Source organism: Uloborus diversus, chromosome 8 (genome assembly GCF_026930045.1).
Source record: "Uloborus diversus isolate 005 chromosome 8, Udiv.v.3.1, whole genome shotgun sequence".
NCBI lineage: Eukaryota > Metazoa > Arthropoda > Arachnida > Araneae > Uloboridae > Uloborus > Uloborus diversus.
The window spans coordinates 143895472-143910710 of record NC_072738.1 but is presented as its reverse complement, the minus strand read 5'-3'; the positions used below and the strand labels follow the sequence as shown (position 1 = coordinate 143910710).

The 15239-nt window shown below is 33.5% G+C and overlaps 1 protein-coding gene across 1 annotated transcript in view; it reads right to left on the bottom strand.

Moving 5' to 3' along the window:
• Positions 1-2361: 2361 nt before the first annotated feature.
• The window catches only part of LOC129227317 (RNA cytidine acetyltransferase-like), a 62515-nt gene continuing 49637 nt past the window's right edge, over positions 2362-15239 (bottom strand). The window contains 3 exon segments of the mRNA XM_054861860.1: positions 2362-2572; positions 9879-10048; positions 11480-11675. Coding sequence (XP_054717835.1) covers positions 2414-2572; positions 9879-10048; positions 11480-11675 — 525 coding nt within the window. The 3' untranslated portion in view covers positions 2362-2413.

Sequence of the window (15239 nt, the reverse complement as noted above, 5' to 3'; positions counted from 1 at the left end):
TTTGGCGGAACAGTGAGCTAACAAAGCTAGAGGTAGATGCTGTGGGCCTCTCCTCTGCTTTATACAGGAGGAGGCGGCATATAAATGTCTATACAGTTTCTGCCTCCGGGCAGAGGGTTTCTAGGTGAAAATTTACGAAAATAACCAAAGCACTTCGTGAAATTAGACAAAACAGCCATACGGGTATTCATTATGCAACCAAAGTGTAGCTCTAGCATCAGAAAAGCGAAGTCTTCTGCGACATTTTCTGGAGTTGGCGTCCTATAAACGCATCTTTAGGATTGATCGTTTACGAAAGAGGAAAATAATCTCTTCCAGGAATCATTTTCAGAACTGAAGTCTAACTTTTGGGCTTTTTTGAGAAAGGGTTCAGGTTCGAAGGTTTTCCTGCCAAAATATCTTTAAAAACATTTTGAGCTATACAAGGTTGGGGGGAGCGGCTCATGCCCGGAAATTTTTCCCAACCGAAGCTATAGAAAACTTTTTCCCTTAAAATCAGGGGCGGATCCAGACGAATTTTCGGAAGGGGCCATTTGGAAAAATACGATGCTTTGGGAAAATTTTTAATTTTACAAATATCAATATAGCCCACCTTTAACAAGAGCGTTTTTTAAGGAATTTTCATTAGGCGACGAAAGTTTAATATAAAGGCTGTAACCTTCCCAATAATTGTCCTCTTTTCTTAACAAACGTGTGCATATATCTTCGCCTCAAAGTGGTATTTCTGTAATCAGTAGTGTTCTGAGGCAACTGTATAGGAATTCTGATTTAAGAAAAAGCCGATATGAACCAACCGTAAGTATAATATTAACTCCGAAGGAAAGGGTTCCCGGGGGTTTCTCCAACGGAAAATTTTCGAATTTGTCGTCTTAAAAACGCATTTTAGACGATCTTCGGTAATCTTAGGGGAGAAGAAGTTCGGTGGCGCTCCCCTGTCTATTTTTCGAAATATTAGCTCTAAGAATGCAGTTTTAAACGATCTTTGATGATATTAAAGGGAGGAGAGTTTTGAGGGCCCATCTAAGGAAATTTTTCTCATTTGTAATCTTATAAATGCATTTTAAGTCTTTCGTAATGTTGAGGGCTCGTGTGCGACCCCTCCCATCACCCATTTTTCGAAATTGAAACCTTAAAAACGCAACCATTACCTCCAATAATGTTAAGAAAAGGTAGGTTCGGAGTTTCTTCGGTGGATTTTTTTGCCATTGTAGAGCCAAAAACGCAGTTTAATATGATCTTTTCGTGATGATACGTGAAGAAGAAATTCGAGGGCCCATATCAAGAAATTTTTCTAATTTGCAGTCTTAAAGATGTATTCTAATTATCTTTGGTAATTGTAGGGGAGAAGAGGTTTAGAGCGCTCCTCCCGAAATTGTACGTCTAATAAAAAGGCTGTTTTAGACTATTTTTGGTGATGTTAAGGGGAGGAAAGATAAGGGGGGGGGGGCATCCCAGGAAATTTTACTAATTTATAGACTTAGTAACGCATTACAGAGTATCCTTGTTAAGGTTAGGGTTTAAAAGATTCTGAGGTCCACTCCCAAAAATTTTTCAAAATTGAACTCTTTAAATTGAAAATGCAAGCAATCCATGATTCATGAGTAACATTTAGAGGACCAGCATTTTTTCGAAATTGAAGCTCCAGAAACGTAATTTTTGAGTTTGGATGTATTATAAGGAAAATCTTCTGCATTTTCGCTCAAAAAAGGGGGGATTTTAACTATTTTTGAAATTTTCTTGGAGAGGGCCACGGCCTCTCCCATATCCCATGCTTAAAATTTTTAACCGGTAGCCATAAAAACGCATTTTTAGCCTGTTTGATGACGCTAACAGAAAGGGGTAGGGGTTCGGGGGCCATCCTCAGAATTTTTTCGATGTTAAAAATTTAAAATCTCTAATTGGAGGGTGTAGAGACTCTCTCACTGGGGAAATTCTTTGAAATTAGGCCTAAAAATGCACTTTTAGGCTATGATGGTAACGTTAGAGGAAGGGAGAGCATTAGGATTTCTCCTTTGAATTGTTTCAAAGCATCTAAAAAGGCAATTTTAGGTAACTGATGTTAGCAAGGGCGTAACCAACTCCAAGGAAAGGCAGGCTTGGCATCAAGGGGATGGGGGTTCCCGCTTTTCCCTTTTAAATGCATGAATTATGCACCCTTTGTATCCCTTCTTAGAGCCTCCTAAAATAATGGGCCTAGGGGAAGGTACTTTTCTTCATTCATGAAGAATGTAATTTGTTTTTGATTATTAAGTTTATTTGGAAATAGTAAGTAATTAATTTAGATAATAATTCTTCTAATTTAAATCTATACTTGGCTGATAAAACTTTTCATATAAAATAGTACAAATGAGAGACAAAACATTGATGAAAAAATATTTTTATTTACAAATCTCTCACTTTACATGAGTCAATATTAATTTAGATTCGAGTGTTGAATAACGTTAAAAACAGTTCCAGCAACTTTTTTCAATCCACATTTAAAAATTTCAGAAACTTGATTTACAGTCACGTTCAAATTTTGACTAGCATCATGAAATGACTTGTTCAACAATCCAATGGAAAACATAGCCATCTGAAAGAGATTAAAAACATTACTTGGAGAACATTGAATTGTGTTAAACCAGTGGTGTTGCAAAGGAGGGGTTTTGGGGGTGAAAATACCCCCAGAGCCATTAGTTTTAACATAAATGCAAATTCTAATACAGTAGTATATGCAGGGGGGAGGGGAAAGTAGGTTGTAGGGAAGGTAGAAAAGGCTGTTTTCATCAAAAAAAAAAAAAAACTTCAGAAGGTATTTTTGATCAAAAACACTCCCTCCAAAAGGTATTTTTCATTAAGAAAAAAACCCTTTAGAAGGTATTTCTGGCTACACTAGTGGGTTAAACATACTATTATTTACATTGAAGAATATTTTAGATATTGAGCATAAAATATAACTCAAACCAGTTTTTATATGCTCTTTTTCAATGGAAATTTTGTGAAAACTTTTATTGCAATCCATATCTACCACAATAATTAATACATAATTTAATATGTTTCAAACAATACATCTTATAGTTCTTATGAAACTTCAGAACAGAAGCCTATATAGAAATTTATTTTGAGAGGAACCCAAAGCTAAAGATTATGAAAATATTTCAAATTTTAAGTTTAAATATTTTTTATTCACAATGAGTGGTTCTGAATTTATTTTGAGAGGGGCCTGAGTCTCCTTCTGCTCCTTCCTCAAATACACCCTTCCTTCAGAAAAAAATTTTTAATACAATTTATTTCATGAGGTCCCGTCTCATATGCAAAATTAGGTTAAAGTGTACAGTGAAACTTCTTTGGAGCGACCACTCTCCATTCCTGAAGAAAGTGGTCATTCATGCAGGTTGGTCGCTCTTAGAGGTCATTTTCGAACATGCAAAAAACAATCATAGCACCAATAAAAATCATTTATGTTTTAGCTCAACTATGCTCAGAACATTATAATAAAAATGCATTTGAATGAGGGAATTATTTCATATATTTTTTCAAATTTTAAATTTGAGGTTGGCCTGGATCAGGTTCTTTGATTTTTCTGAAAAACTTGATCTTTCAACTACAAAAAGAAATCATTGATGTCTTTATCATTAGTGCAATTCGAGTGCAACCATAAACCCTCATGGTTCTATCAGGACTCCATGTATGAACCTATTTTCAAATGTTTAAATTCACAATAAGTAGATTCTGACCACTAAAATGACCTAGGTATGGGCATCTTCTCTTTGTAAGCTGCAGTCCTTACCAACCTCTACAATGGCGGACGCAAGCCAGGTCTGCAGAAGTATATATCCTCATATGTATAAAAGCCAATGATCGAGTAACCAGTGCGTTTCAACAATGAAACTCGCGCCATGGCATGATAATTTGATAATATTTTTTGGCAGTGTTTGACCCCCATGACCAATCGTGCCGGCCAATCCATACGTTCAATATCATCACTCTCTAAGAGCTGTTCGGCAGCTACTGTGCGATGACATGGTGCATTGTCGTCCATGAAAAGGAACTGCGGACCCATAGTGCCTCTAAAAAGACGCACATATGGAAGAAGAATCTCGTTACAATAACGGGTCCCGTTGACTGAACCTGCGTCGAAGATGTGAAGGTCTGTACGACTACCAAGCATGATGCCTCCCCAAACGAGAACACCGCAACCTCCATACCTGTCCCTTTCAATGATGTTCGAGGGATGATCCCGCTCTCTCCAGATGAGTATGCGATGAGAATCGCTACTCAGACTGAATCTGCTCTCATCTGTAAAGAGTACTCGTCCCCATTCATTGTCTGACATAGTCATTGGGCCTAGTGAAGACACTCAAACAGCCAGCTGACAAACGGAAAATTAAACTCTTTTAGTTTCGGAACGAGTTTCGTATACTTATATAAATAATAGCCAATGATCGAATAACCCCGTGTTTTAACGATGCAATTCGCGCCATAGCATGATAATTTGATAATATGTTTTGGTTATGTTTAAACATGCAGGGAAAGGCTTTATTGTGACAAGGCTGAACTCGATTCGGTAACTTAACTGTTTTACTTGTAAGACTCATTTCAGGGGAATGAAGAAACGAAAAAATGGTCAACAATGAACGCTACCAACTGGAGTTTATTTAGGGTTAATCCACTGGAGTTAGGGTTACAATTTCAGGAGAAGAGGAGAAGCAATTTTCGCCCATCATACCTTGAGAGGAGACTTTCTAGTATATATATGAGTCACCTTAGATTCCCAAAGGTGCCAAAAACTATGTTCTCTTATTTGTAATTTTGAAACTCTAGGGAGAAGGGTACAGGGAACGAAAGTAATTCCTTTGAAGTCCCCAGAAGGATAAATTTTCCCCCTTATTGTGGTTTCTTACCACATTTCATAAGTAAGAGTAGACTCATGAGGGTCCTTTCTTTCCTTATCTTTCTTTTAGTTTTCTCTAACTGAAAATTTAACATTGGTTTGAATTACACAGAATATACAAACATGGGTGCAAGTTTGGTGATGTGTTCAAGATGGAAAATATTTTGAGTTGTCCCCCCCCCCCCTTTCCTCTTTTGAACGCATGTGTACTCAACAAAAATTTTACACTTATAAATGTAGATTTTTACTACGCCAGTTTTGGAATTTGTGCTTTATTTGACTTTTAAGCTTTTGACTTTTGTATCAATATGAACTTTGTTGCAAGTTTTTTTTTTTTTTTTTTTTGTATGTGTGTGTGTGAGTGTGTGTGTCTCTTCGGCACTTTTTTTATATTGTTGTTCTTCAAACATAAATGTAGACAACCACCAATAATAGAGGGTTTTGGGTCTCTCCCCCAGAAATTTTTTTCAAATTAAAGTCCTAAAAATGCCATGATAAGCCTTTTTAGTAACCAGGGGTCTGTCCAGGATTTTTCACAAAGTCCGTTTTTTGTGAAAAATCAAATAATTTTGTGAAAAATGAATTAATTTTGTGAAAAATCAAAAAATTTCGCAAAAAAAAAATGTCAAAACAAAATTTTAGAATTTAGAGATGGCACAAACGGCATCAATTAAACTTAAAGTTGAGTGTTTTCCTCTTCTACGTCGAGAAAATCATTCTGGATTTTTTTTCTGATATTTGGCGGGGGGGGGGGGGCATCGCTGTTTCAAGTATCAATATTTATCTACCATTCTACATTATGTTAAATTATACTAGATATATTTCTGTACAGTACTTAAAATAATTGTAACAAAAACATGAATAAATAAAATAAAATTCAGAATAGGGTTCAGCATTCAACTTTTTGACCCAAGACACTCTTAAAAAGCACAGAATTTCGTTTAAAACTTATAAATTCCGTGATTTTAACAAAAATAAAAAGATATTTCAATTGTTTACCTCTTAACAAAGCGTAATAATCATCAAAATTTCGTAAAATCGGATTCCCATAGCGGATGCAAAGAGATCGCAATTCTCAAAGTGAAGGCATCAAAAGTATAAAAACGGCTTGTAAAAGAAATGTTTTTGATAAAATTATTTTAAAATTGCATTTTAGAGTCCTATGATAAACATATCATTAATATCTGTCGACACAGTTGACCCAAAAAATAAAATAAAATAAACCATCTATTCAGCATTGTAATTTTTGACTCATAACAGAAAATGGAATTTTGCTTTAAAAACTTGAAATGAGAGTTCTAACAGAAATAAAGAGAGTTTTCATTTATTTGAATCCTAATAAAGCGAAGTTAGCTTGAAAAAAGAACAAAATATGATTCTCATATCGGATGTTAAAAGATTGCATTTTTCAAAATGTAGACATCTAAAGAAAAAAAAAACGGTAATTAAGAGTTTATTTAAAGTTAATCATCCTTGTTAGCATCGAAAAATCAAAACCCATATAATTTTCTCCCAAAATAACAATTAAACATCACACCGCACCGCACCGTAAAAACGCAAATATTGACAAGCTGGCAAAATGATGAGAATATTTTCTAATCAAGTCATTATAAAGGTTCAACGCCAGACGTGGTGATAATTTTGAAGTTGGTAACCCTATCTGAAGCGATCATATTTTTTCCTCATCCTTACTATTCCTTTGCAGTTCTAAGTTCATTTCGCAGACATATATATTATTGTTTATTAAATCATGAGCGGAGAAAAGTGCTTACCAATGCCTTTTCAGAAAAGTTTACAACACCGTCGCTAATTAGCTGTGATAAAACAAACAACCATTATATTTATTTGGCAGTAGCAATTATTTATCGCTTGCAGGAGCATCGCAAGAGTGCCGATTTTTTTTTTTTTTTTTTTTCAAAATTAGCCGATTTTGTATAAGCTGATTCCTCTAATTGACTTAAAAAAAGGTTCCAAAAATTATCGGTTTATACACAGAAATATGCGTTATTTTGCTTTCAGATTTGCTCTTTCAATAAACAATTTGTGACAGATCCGATCTTGTTTATCAGAATTTTGTGAAGGGTCCGTTTTGTTTGATCGGGATTTTGTGAAAGGTCCGTTTTGGTTGATCGGATTTTTGTGAAGGGTCCGTTAACGGACCCAAATATCCTCTGGCCAGACCCCTGGTAACGTTCAGGGAACGGATGAGGTTCAGAGACTCCCTTGCAGCATTTTTTCTACACTGAGAATTGGAAAATCGCAGTATAAGGCGAATTTAAAAAACAAAAAGTGGAGCTGGAGGGATCTCCCCAAATTTTTTTTGAAATTGAAGCCTTAAAAACGAAACAGTATGCCATTTTTCATGAGGTTTATACGTCTTTTGAATGAATTATTAGTTTAGGAACTCTCCTTCAGTAATATTTTGAAATTATAGTACCAAAAACGTAATTTTTGACGATGATGGATGATGTTAGAAGCAAAAGCATTCTTTTTTGAAAAATAATTCTTTTTAAGATAGCAGGTGGTAAAATTAGTAATTAAAAACGCATCAGTCAGTAGATATATTATTAACGCGGTACACTTTCCAATATTCATTAATTAAAAAAACAATAAAGGAAACTGAATATTTACTCAAGGGAGGCCCCAGAATTGCATCTCTCTTAAGGCACTCAAATAAAGCCTAAATTAGTGTTTTAAATATCTTCGAAAACTTTTGGGAAGAGAACTCCTGAACACCTTCCCTTAAGTTCACCATAAATGTCCTAAATTTGCATTTTTAAGGTTCCAGTTTCTAAATTGTTTCTAGGAACTGTACCCCCTTTGCCCATATACATGACCAATGACAGTCTAAAAGTTTCAAAACTTCAATTTTGGAACCTTTTGCGGGAAAAGTTTTCGACTCCCCCATCCCCTTCTTAAGTCATCCAAAGATAACCAAAAACAGAGTTCTTAAAATTTCAAAAACAAAAGTTTTTTAGGGAGAGGGGCTGAATCCCCCCCTCCCCTTGTGTTCATGACAGACAGTGTAAGTTTGTGTTTCAGATTATTTTTTTGTTGAAAGAGCAACCCCTCTCCCCTCCCCATATCGACAAAGACAACCAGCAGATCTAAGACTTCAATTTCGAAAATGTTTCGAGACAGTGACCCCCAAATTGTCTAACTCTTAACTCACTCAAATATAGCCAAAATAGCATTGCAATACTTCAGCGTAGAGAAATTCTCGAGGGAGAGCCCCCCCTCCGAACTCCTTCCCTTAAGTTCACTGAATTTGACTTAAATTTGCGGTTTTACAGCTCTAGTTTCATAAATTTTTAAGGAACTGACTCCGACCCTACTCCTTTTCATCGCCAAAGACAGCCTTAAAATTTTAAGAATTTAATTTCTAAAAGTATAGAGGGAAAGCCTTCGAAATCCCTCTTCTCAAGTCCTCCAAAGATTGCCTAAAACAGAGTTTTGAATATTGCAGCTTTAAAAAATTTTTGAAGGGAGGGGGCTTGAGAGGGAACCCCTGAGCCCCATTTCTATGCTCACTAAAAATGGTCTAAAATTGCACTTTTATCACTGCAGTTTTGAAATCAGAAGAGAATGCTTAAGACAGCTTCAATTTGACATTATCAAAGATAGACAAATTTTTTAAAGACTTCAGTTACAAACATTTTTCGAGAGAGAACTCCGAATTCCCTCCTCTTTAAGTAATCTTAAATATAGCCTGATATAGAGTTCCTAATACTTCAGCTGCAAAAAAAGTTTTTGATCAGAAAACTGAAAACTCTCTCATAAATTCCCCAAAGATTGCCTAAATTAGTGATTTCAAGCCTCCAGTTTCCGACTTATTTTCAAAGCCTCCCCCCTCCCCCTCTCTACTTTTATATCCCTAAAGACAGCCTAAACATTTTTGACTTAAATTTCCAAGAATTTGCAGAGGAGAAATCCAAACCACCCATAACTTCAAAAATAGCCTACAATTGCGTTTTTTGTTTTTTTATTCTAGAGCCCTTCGGTCCCCCCCCCCCCCCTCCTTTTTTCTTAGAGTATCAAAGTTATAAACATTTTAAGACATGGATAAGTTTACGGACTCACTTCCTTTGCAAAAGTAGCATTGATTTTTTCCCGAGCTAGTACTGCCATTACTTTTCTCGTTTCCTTTCTCTCTCTCGCCCCCCCCCCCCCCCATTTCCATTCTAGCAAGAATTAGATTGAAAGGCATATTCAGTGATTCATCAAGTTTTGGTCGATATTTAAGAGAAACATGTCAAAAATGCAGGAACAGTTGCCCATGTGTGTTTCAAACCAGCTTGAGATTTTTCCGAACCTTTCCAGAATCCCGATTTTTATTGAATCTTCAAAAATCCCAGACAGTTCCCTTTTTCCCGCTATGTGAACGCCCTTTGCTCTAGCCGCGTATAGACATAGCGTTAGCATAAACATTCCATGCTGTCTACAATCACTCTCAAATCTCGACCAGTAATTCAGATTCAACTAAAAGATTTAAGAGCGCACATGATTTTTGCAAAGGAAAAAAAATCGCAAATGAATAAGAAAATGCAAAAGGATGATCAAAAGTAGTGAAAGAAAAGACCAATATTCTAAATAGAAACAAAAGGAAATTAATTCAAAAAAGCTGTAAGAATGGCAAGCAACTCCAGTCTGCAATACAATGGTTAGAGTAAAAGAGTCACTCAAAAACATTTAAACAGCGCATTACTAAAAGTCGCACGTCCAAATGGAGAGAGAATTTCAATGTAAATTCGTTGTTATGAAACGGTACAATAATTATAAAGCATATTTTCAAACAGCCAATTTTTCTTCTTTTTTAAGTGAAATCTGAAGGAAAGTCATCGAATTTCTTTCTGTCTCGTCCTCCGTCTCGAAAATTTCGTCAAGAAGAAAATCTGTCCTCGGACGGGGGGAAAGTCTTGCACCCATGTATACAAAATAAATAAATGTAAATTTTTAAAAAGTAATAAAATTGATTCACAATAGTTTTGATTTCTAAAATTCTTACTTGTTCTTGCAAGGATAGCTGGCAATCAGGAATCCGATGCATAAAATAGAACTGTGACAATGTAAATGCAATATAATTAGGTAGGAAATTATTTTCACTATGGCAAAATGTCTTTAAAACTTCCAAATCCTTTGCATCCAGGTAACAGATAACTTCTTTTTCTGATAATTCTTTGAGAAAAAAAAAAAACATTATTAAATATTAATGCTGTTTAAAAAATGACGAAATAAAGAGTACAAAATTCAGAAGGAAAAGAACAACATATTAAAACTGACTACAATAAAGCCTTTATTTATTTTTCAATCAAAAACTAAAATTAGGTCCTTTTAAGGATAAAAACGACTTTTGAAAACTAATCAATGATAGTTTATATTGCGTATCAATGTACAATTTGAGAATTACTTTGATGTCACCAGTGCCTTTCAATTCAGTAAACCTTTCAATTTACATTTCCATTAGCGAAGTTTTATGCGGATTTTGGTTAGCGAGAAGCATATAAATAGGCAGGGAGAAATACTATCAATCATAAAATTAGCAGGGATGCACAGAAACACTTGCACAAGTAATCCAATAGAAAATCAATTAGGCATCTCAAGAGTTTAAATAATATTCAAGTACTAACGGATAATATGTTTTAGCCGTTGACAATTGAAAATAAGATCACATAAGTTCAATAAAAAAAAAAACCTAACTTTCTTAGACTTAAAAACACATTTTGTGGTTACTAGTTTTTATACAAAATTTTTATACAAAACTATGAAACACTTTCAGCTTTCCAAAACAAGAGAACAACAACAACAACAACAACAACAAAAAGACATTCATTTTAAAATTTTATCAAAAACATTTTTATTTAAATCTAGACCTGAAAATCCAAAAATTTTTTTAATCACCAGAGAGGTCAGTATACACTTTTTTTTTATCCCTAGTAGTCAGTTTATTCAAGTTTTTTCTTTTTAATGGAAGCAAAAAGGTATTACACTGAAAGATAAGCTATGGAAGAAAACATTGGTACATGAGACCAAACTGCAACTTAATTTCTACCCCCCCCCTGCCCCTTCCCTAAGGTGAGTTCAAATCATTTGTACATACCCATGAGTTAGCACTTGTTAGTTCTTGAGGGGTGTGAAAGGACAGTGAAAAGATCAATGACTCTTCTTATCTGTTAGTGATACGGAACACAATGCTGTGGATCTTTGGATCTTTTTTACATTATAAAATAGGTGCAATAAAATACAAATGATTTGAGTTGGGAAAAGAAATTCTGTAAAGTAATAATTATTTGCCATCGGTTGAGAATTTCATTTAGTCGTTAAAATAAGAGTTTAAATCACCAGAAGGCAAGAATTATTTTAAGGTCTATTCATATCTTTATATTAAAATTTCAAATTTTCAACAAGTTCATGTTGGGACTTAAAATGCAGTATTTCCACCACATAAACTTTTATAGAAATAACCTGAGTGCCTAGCTTTTGCTTACATACACAGCAGTTCGAAAAGAAAATTGTTTATATAACATTTTCTTATCAAAGACTTTTTACCTTCATTTAAACATTTCAATGATAAACAAAATTATAAAAAACAATTCAAAGATTACTTACCTTTGTTTTCATTTTTTATATCCATATCACTTGAAATAAGATCCAATAAAAGCTGACAATTTAATTTAAAAATTGCAACAGATAATACTGTTCTCTGGCAAAAATCATACCAAAAGAAAGGCAACCAACTTGAGGTAGTCGAAAGCCCTTTTAGTTGTTTCAACATGATACATGAATGTTCTCCTGTGACTTGATTCTAAATGAAATACAAATCAAATACTTGAAACAGGCCTGCATACATATGGAGAAAGAGAGAAATTTACATGACTTCCTGTAAATTTCAATAAAATAAGTATTTTTATTTAAAAATTCTTATAGAGAGTAAATACAGAATGGATAATTTATAAATAAATAAATTCTAAGAGTGCATACAGAATGGATACATAGGATTTTTTTTTTTTTTTTTTTAAGAATTAAACTTTAGTGAAAAGAGTAGCAATAATATAAATGATTCTGTGGACAAGGAGAACAACAACCAGATGTTCCTTACTACAGTGGACACCGTTTAATTGGATCAGTGGTTAATTGAATAAACCACTTTAATGAATCAAATTGTCTAAAACAGAATAAAATCCAGCTATATTGAATTAGCCGCTTATTGAATTAGTCCCTTTATGGGATCAAAACTGTTTAGAACAAACGTGATTCATATAAGCGGCGAACACTGTACAAGGAATTATGATCTCACTACAGCCCAATTTTTAAAGACTTTCCCATGCAAAAAAATAAATTTTTACTTAAACTACAAATGTTATTTTCTTAAAAATAACATTTCATACAAAATAAAAAATATATACAGTAAAGCACCGTTTACGCATTTCGCTTTTATAGGCTTTTATCAGTTATACGTTTTTCAAATTGGTCCCTGCCGATTCTAATACACATTAACCTATTTCTATTATATGTTTTTTCATTTATACGGTCTTTTCATACAGTCCCTTCAAAAACACATAGACGGTGCTTCACTGTATATGAAAAAGAATTTAAAAAAACTTCAAAATAAATAATTTTTTCCAAAAGCGAGATAGATAGCAAATTTTTCTTAGGGTAAAAATAATCATCACCTAAAATTTCTTTCTTTTTTTTCTGTTTTTGTTCTTACAATTTTTATTTCAATAAAAAAGGAATTAAAGGAAATAAAATTTAAAGAAAATAAGCACAATGAAAACCTCTCCGAGCGGCCACCCCTCCGTTCTGTGAAAATGTGGCCGCACAGACGGGAGTGGCCACTCTTAAGGGTTTTCATTATTGAACTCGAACTATGCCACTAATGATATAATTCAACAGTTTTTTAATTTTTTTCTAGAAAATAAAAACAAGAGAAAATGCTTTATTCCGCAATTTCTCCTTTTTTGAAAAAAAATGATTCAATTTGTTTGTTTACAATTTGCAGAAACTACCTTTTCTTTTCAAATTTACTTTTAACTTGTTGAGGCAAATGCCAAATTGAGTCAGCAGCTAGCACGCTCCAAATAACGACAATATCAAAATTTTTTCTGACATTTTCTGCGTTGAAAACTTTACTTCTGTCACATTGTTGTTATCACAACTAATATTAAAAATTTCAGCATCCAAATCCAAAATATTGCCTAAAAGCCATAATTTTTTTTAACAACAATCTATCAATGAGTAAAAAAAATATCAAAATTTAAACTGTTTTCCTTCTGGGAAAAAACATCATTTTCCATAGATTACTAAAGCAGTCAATTGGAGAAACGATAGTTTATAGCAACATGTCTCAAAATGTTGTCCCCCCTCCACCCACACACCACACCGAAACCCGACACCACAAAAAAGCATAGAGAATTCTCACAAGCTAGATTAACAAAAACACGCAAGTCAAAAAAAAAAAAAAATGAAAGAGTAGTCTCCATTCTATTTCAAAGCCGAGAATGGCGACTACCCTGGCGCTCAGAGGGGCCTCTCTTAAGGGTTGATTTAACATCATGCAAATAGGCCGAAAATCGATTAGAATGTCAATCGATTAATCGAAGTATTTTAAGTTTCTGTTATAGAGGAAGATTATGTAGTCTTGAACTAAAAAAGAAGGAGTTTTGATGGAGTTAAAACCAAAATGAAGGAGTTTGAAGGGCCCTTCAAAACATTTTTATAAATGAAGGAGTATTGGAGGAGTTTTGAAGGAGCGTACGAACCCTGAAAATAAAATTTATTGCAGCTCTTTTTTTTTCAGGTTAATATAAAATCACTTTAAATTTTCTTTAGATTTCAGCATCCAAAAATAAAATTAATACGTTTTCTTGTAGGCGTTAACATTTAAAAAAAAAAAAAGAATTGTGAATTTTGAACATTTGTTTTTTAACACCATATTTATCAAAAGCCTTTTCCAACAAAGTTTGTTGTAAGAAAATCCACCTTTAAGTTCGGGACCTACACTTGCTTTAAATTTTCCTGTAGGTGCAAACTGATCATTTTGACCTTTTTTTTTTTGGAACATCTTCTTCCTCAAGAGCATTTTTCAACGAAGGTTGTCAGAAGCAAATATGCTTTAAGTTTGGAATCTACATTTGCATCTCTACATTAATTGCTATTTTTTTTAAACTTCATTTTGAAAATAAATTTTTAAACATTTGCTTTTCAACATGTTCTTTATCAAGAGCTTTTTTCAACAAAGTTTGTTGAAGGTGAACTAGTCTTTAAGTTCAGGATCTACATTTGCCTTAAATTTCCCCGTCCGTGTTAATGTCAATTTTTTTTTAATTTTAGCTGTTCATTTTAAGCATCTGTTTTTGAACATGTTCTTTGTCAAGAGCTTTTTCCAACAAAGTTTGTTTCAAGCAAGTTTAAGTTTAGAATCTATGTCTTAAATTTATCCGTTGGCACTAATGTTAAATTTTTTTGAACTGCTAAAAACTGAACGAAAAATTGTTCAAGTCAAAGAATAAAATATGGCACTGAGGTATCCTCACTAAATTTTTGTTCAAATTAGACCATTCCCTCAAAAGTTATGGAAGGGGGAGGGGGCAGACAGACATATAAACCCACATTTTTCCCATCTCAAAACCCAACTTTCCAATTTCGAATTTTCAATATTTATTTTTGACTAACAGTAGAGTCTGGAAAATTTGAGTTTCAATGGTCTGAGGTTGCTTATTTTGAGGTGCTTAATTTATATTTTAAAATATAATTTATAAAGCTTACAATGTGTCTTGCATTAAAATCTGAAAATAAAAATCTTTTGCTGTAGTAAAACTTCTTTACGTACATGCAATGAAGTAATAAAAAGATAATTAGAGGCTGGTGTCTACAACACAAGCAAAGTAGCATGAAATACTGATAACTAGAGATAGATTAAAATATGACTTGGAGAAAACAACTTGATGTGAAAACGATTTGAAATTAATGTTGATTTGACACAAAGAATATGTAAATATGCCTTTTGGAATATCCAATTGCAATCAAAAAAGGAAATGTACAACTTGACACTGTACAAATTTTATGTATTAAAAACTTAAACTTTCTATGACTAACTACTTTTGTATGCCAGATACATACATATAACAACAAAACTCGTGAAACAAAAGGAGCAATCAAAATGTACTTTTTTTTGGTTGCATACCTGTTTACATGCATAAATAAGTAGAGATCATGGGAAATGTTGTCAGTATACTCTTAGGAAAGTTAAAATGAAAATATGTGTCAACTTTTAAAACGATAAATGCTTTATGGAGACAATACTTTCTTTTCTTGTACTAAGATGTAAAAAGAGCACGTCTTTAAAAACTTTTACGAAGAAAGTAAG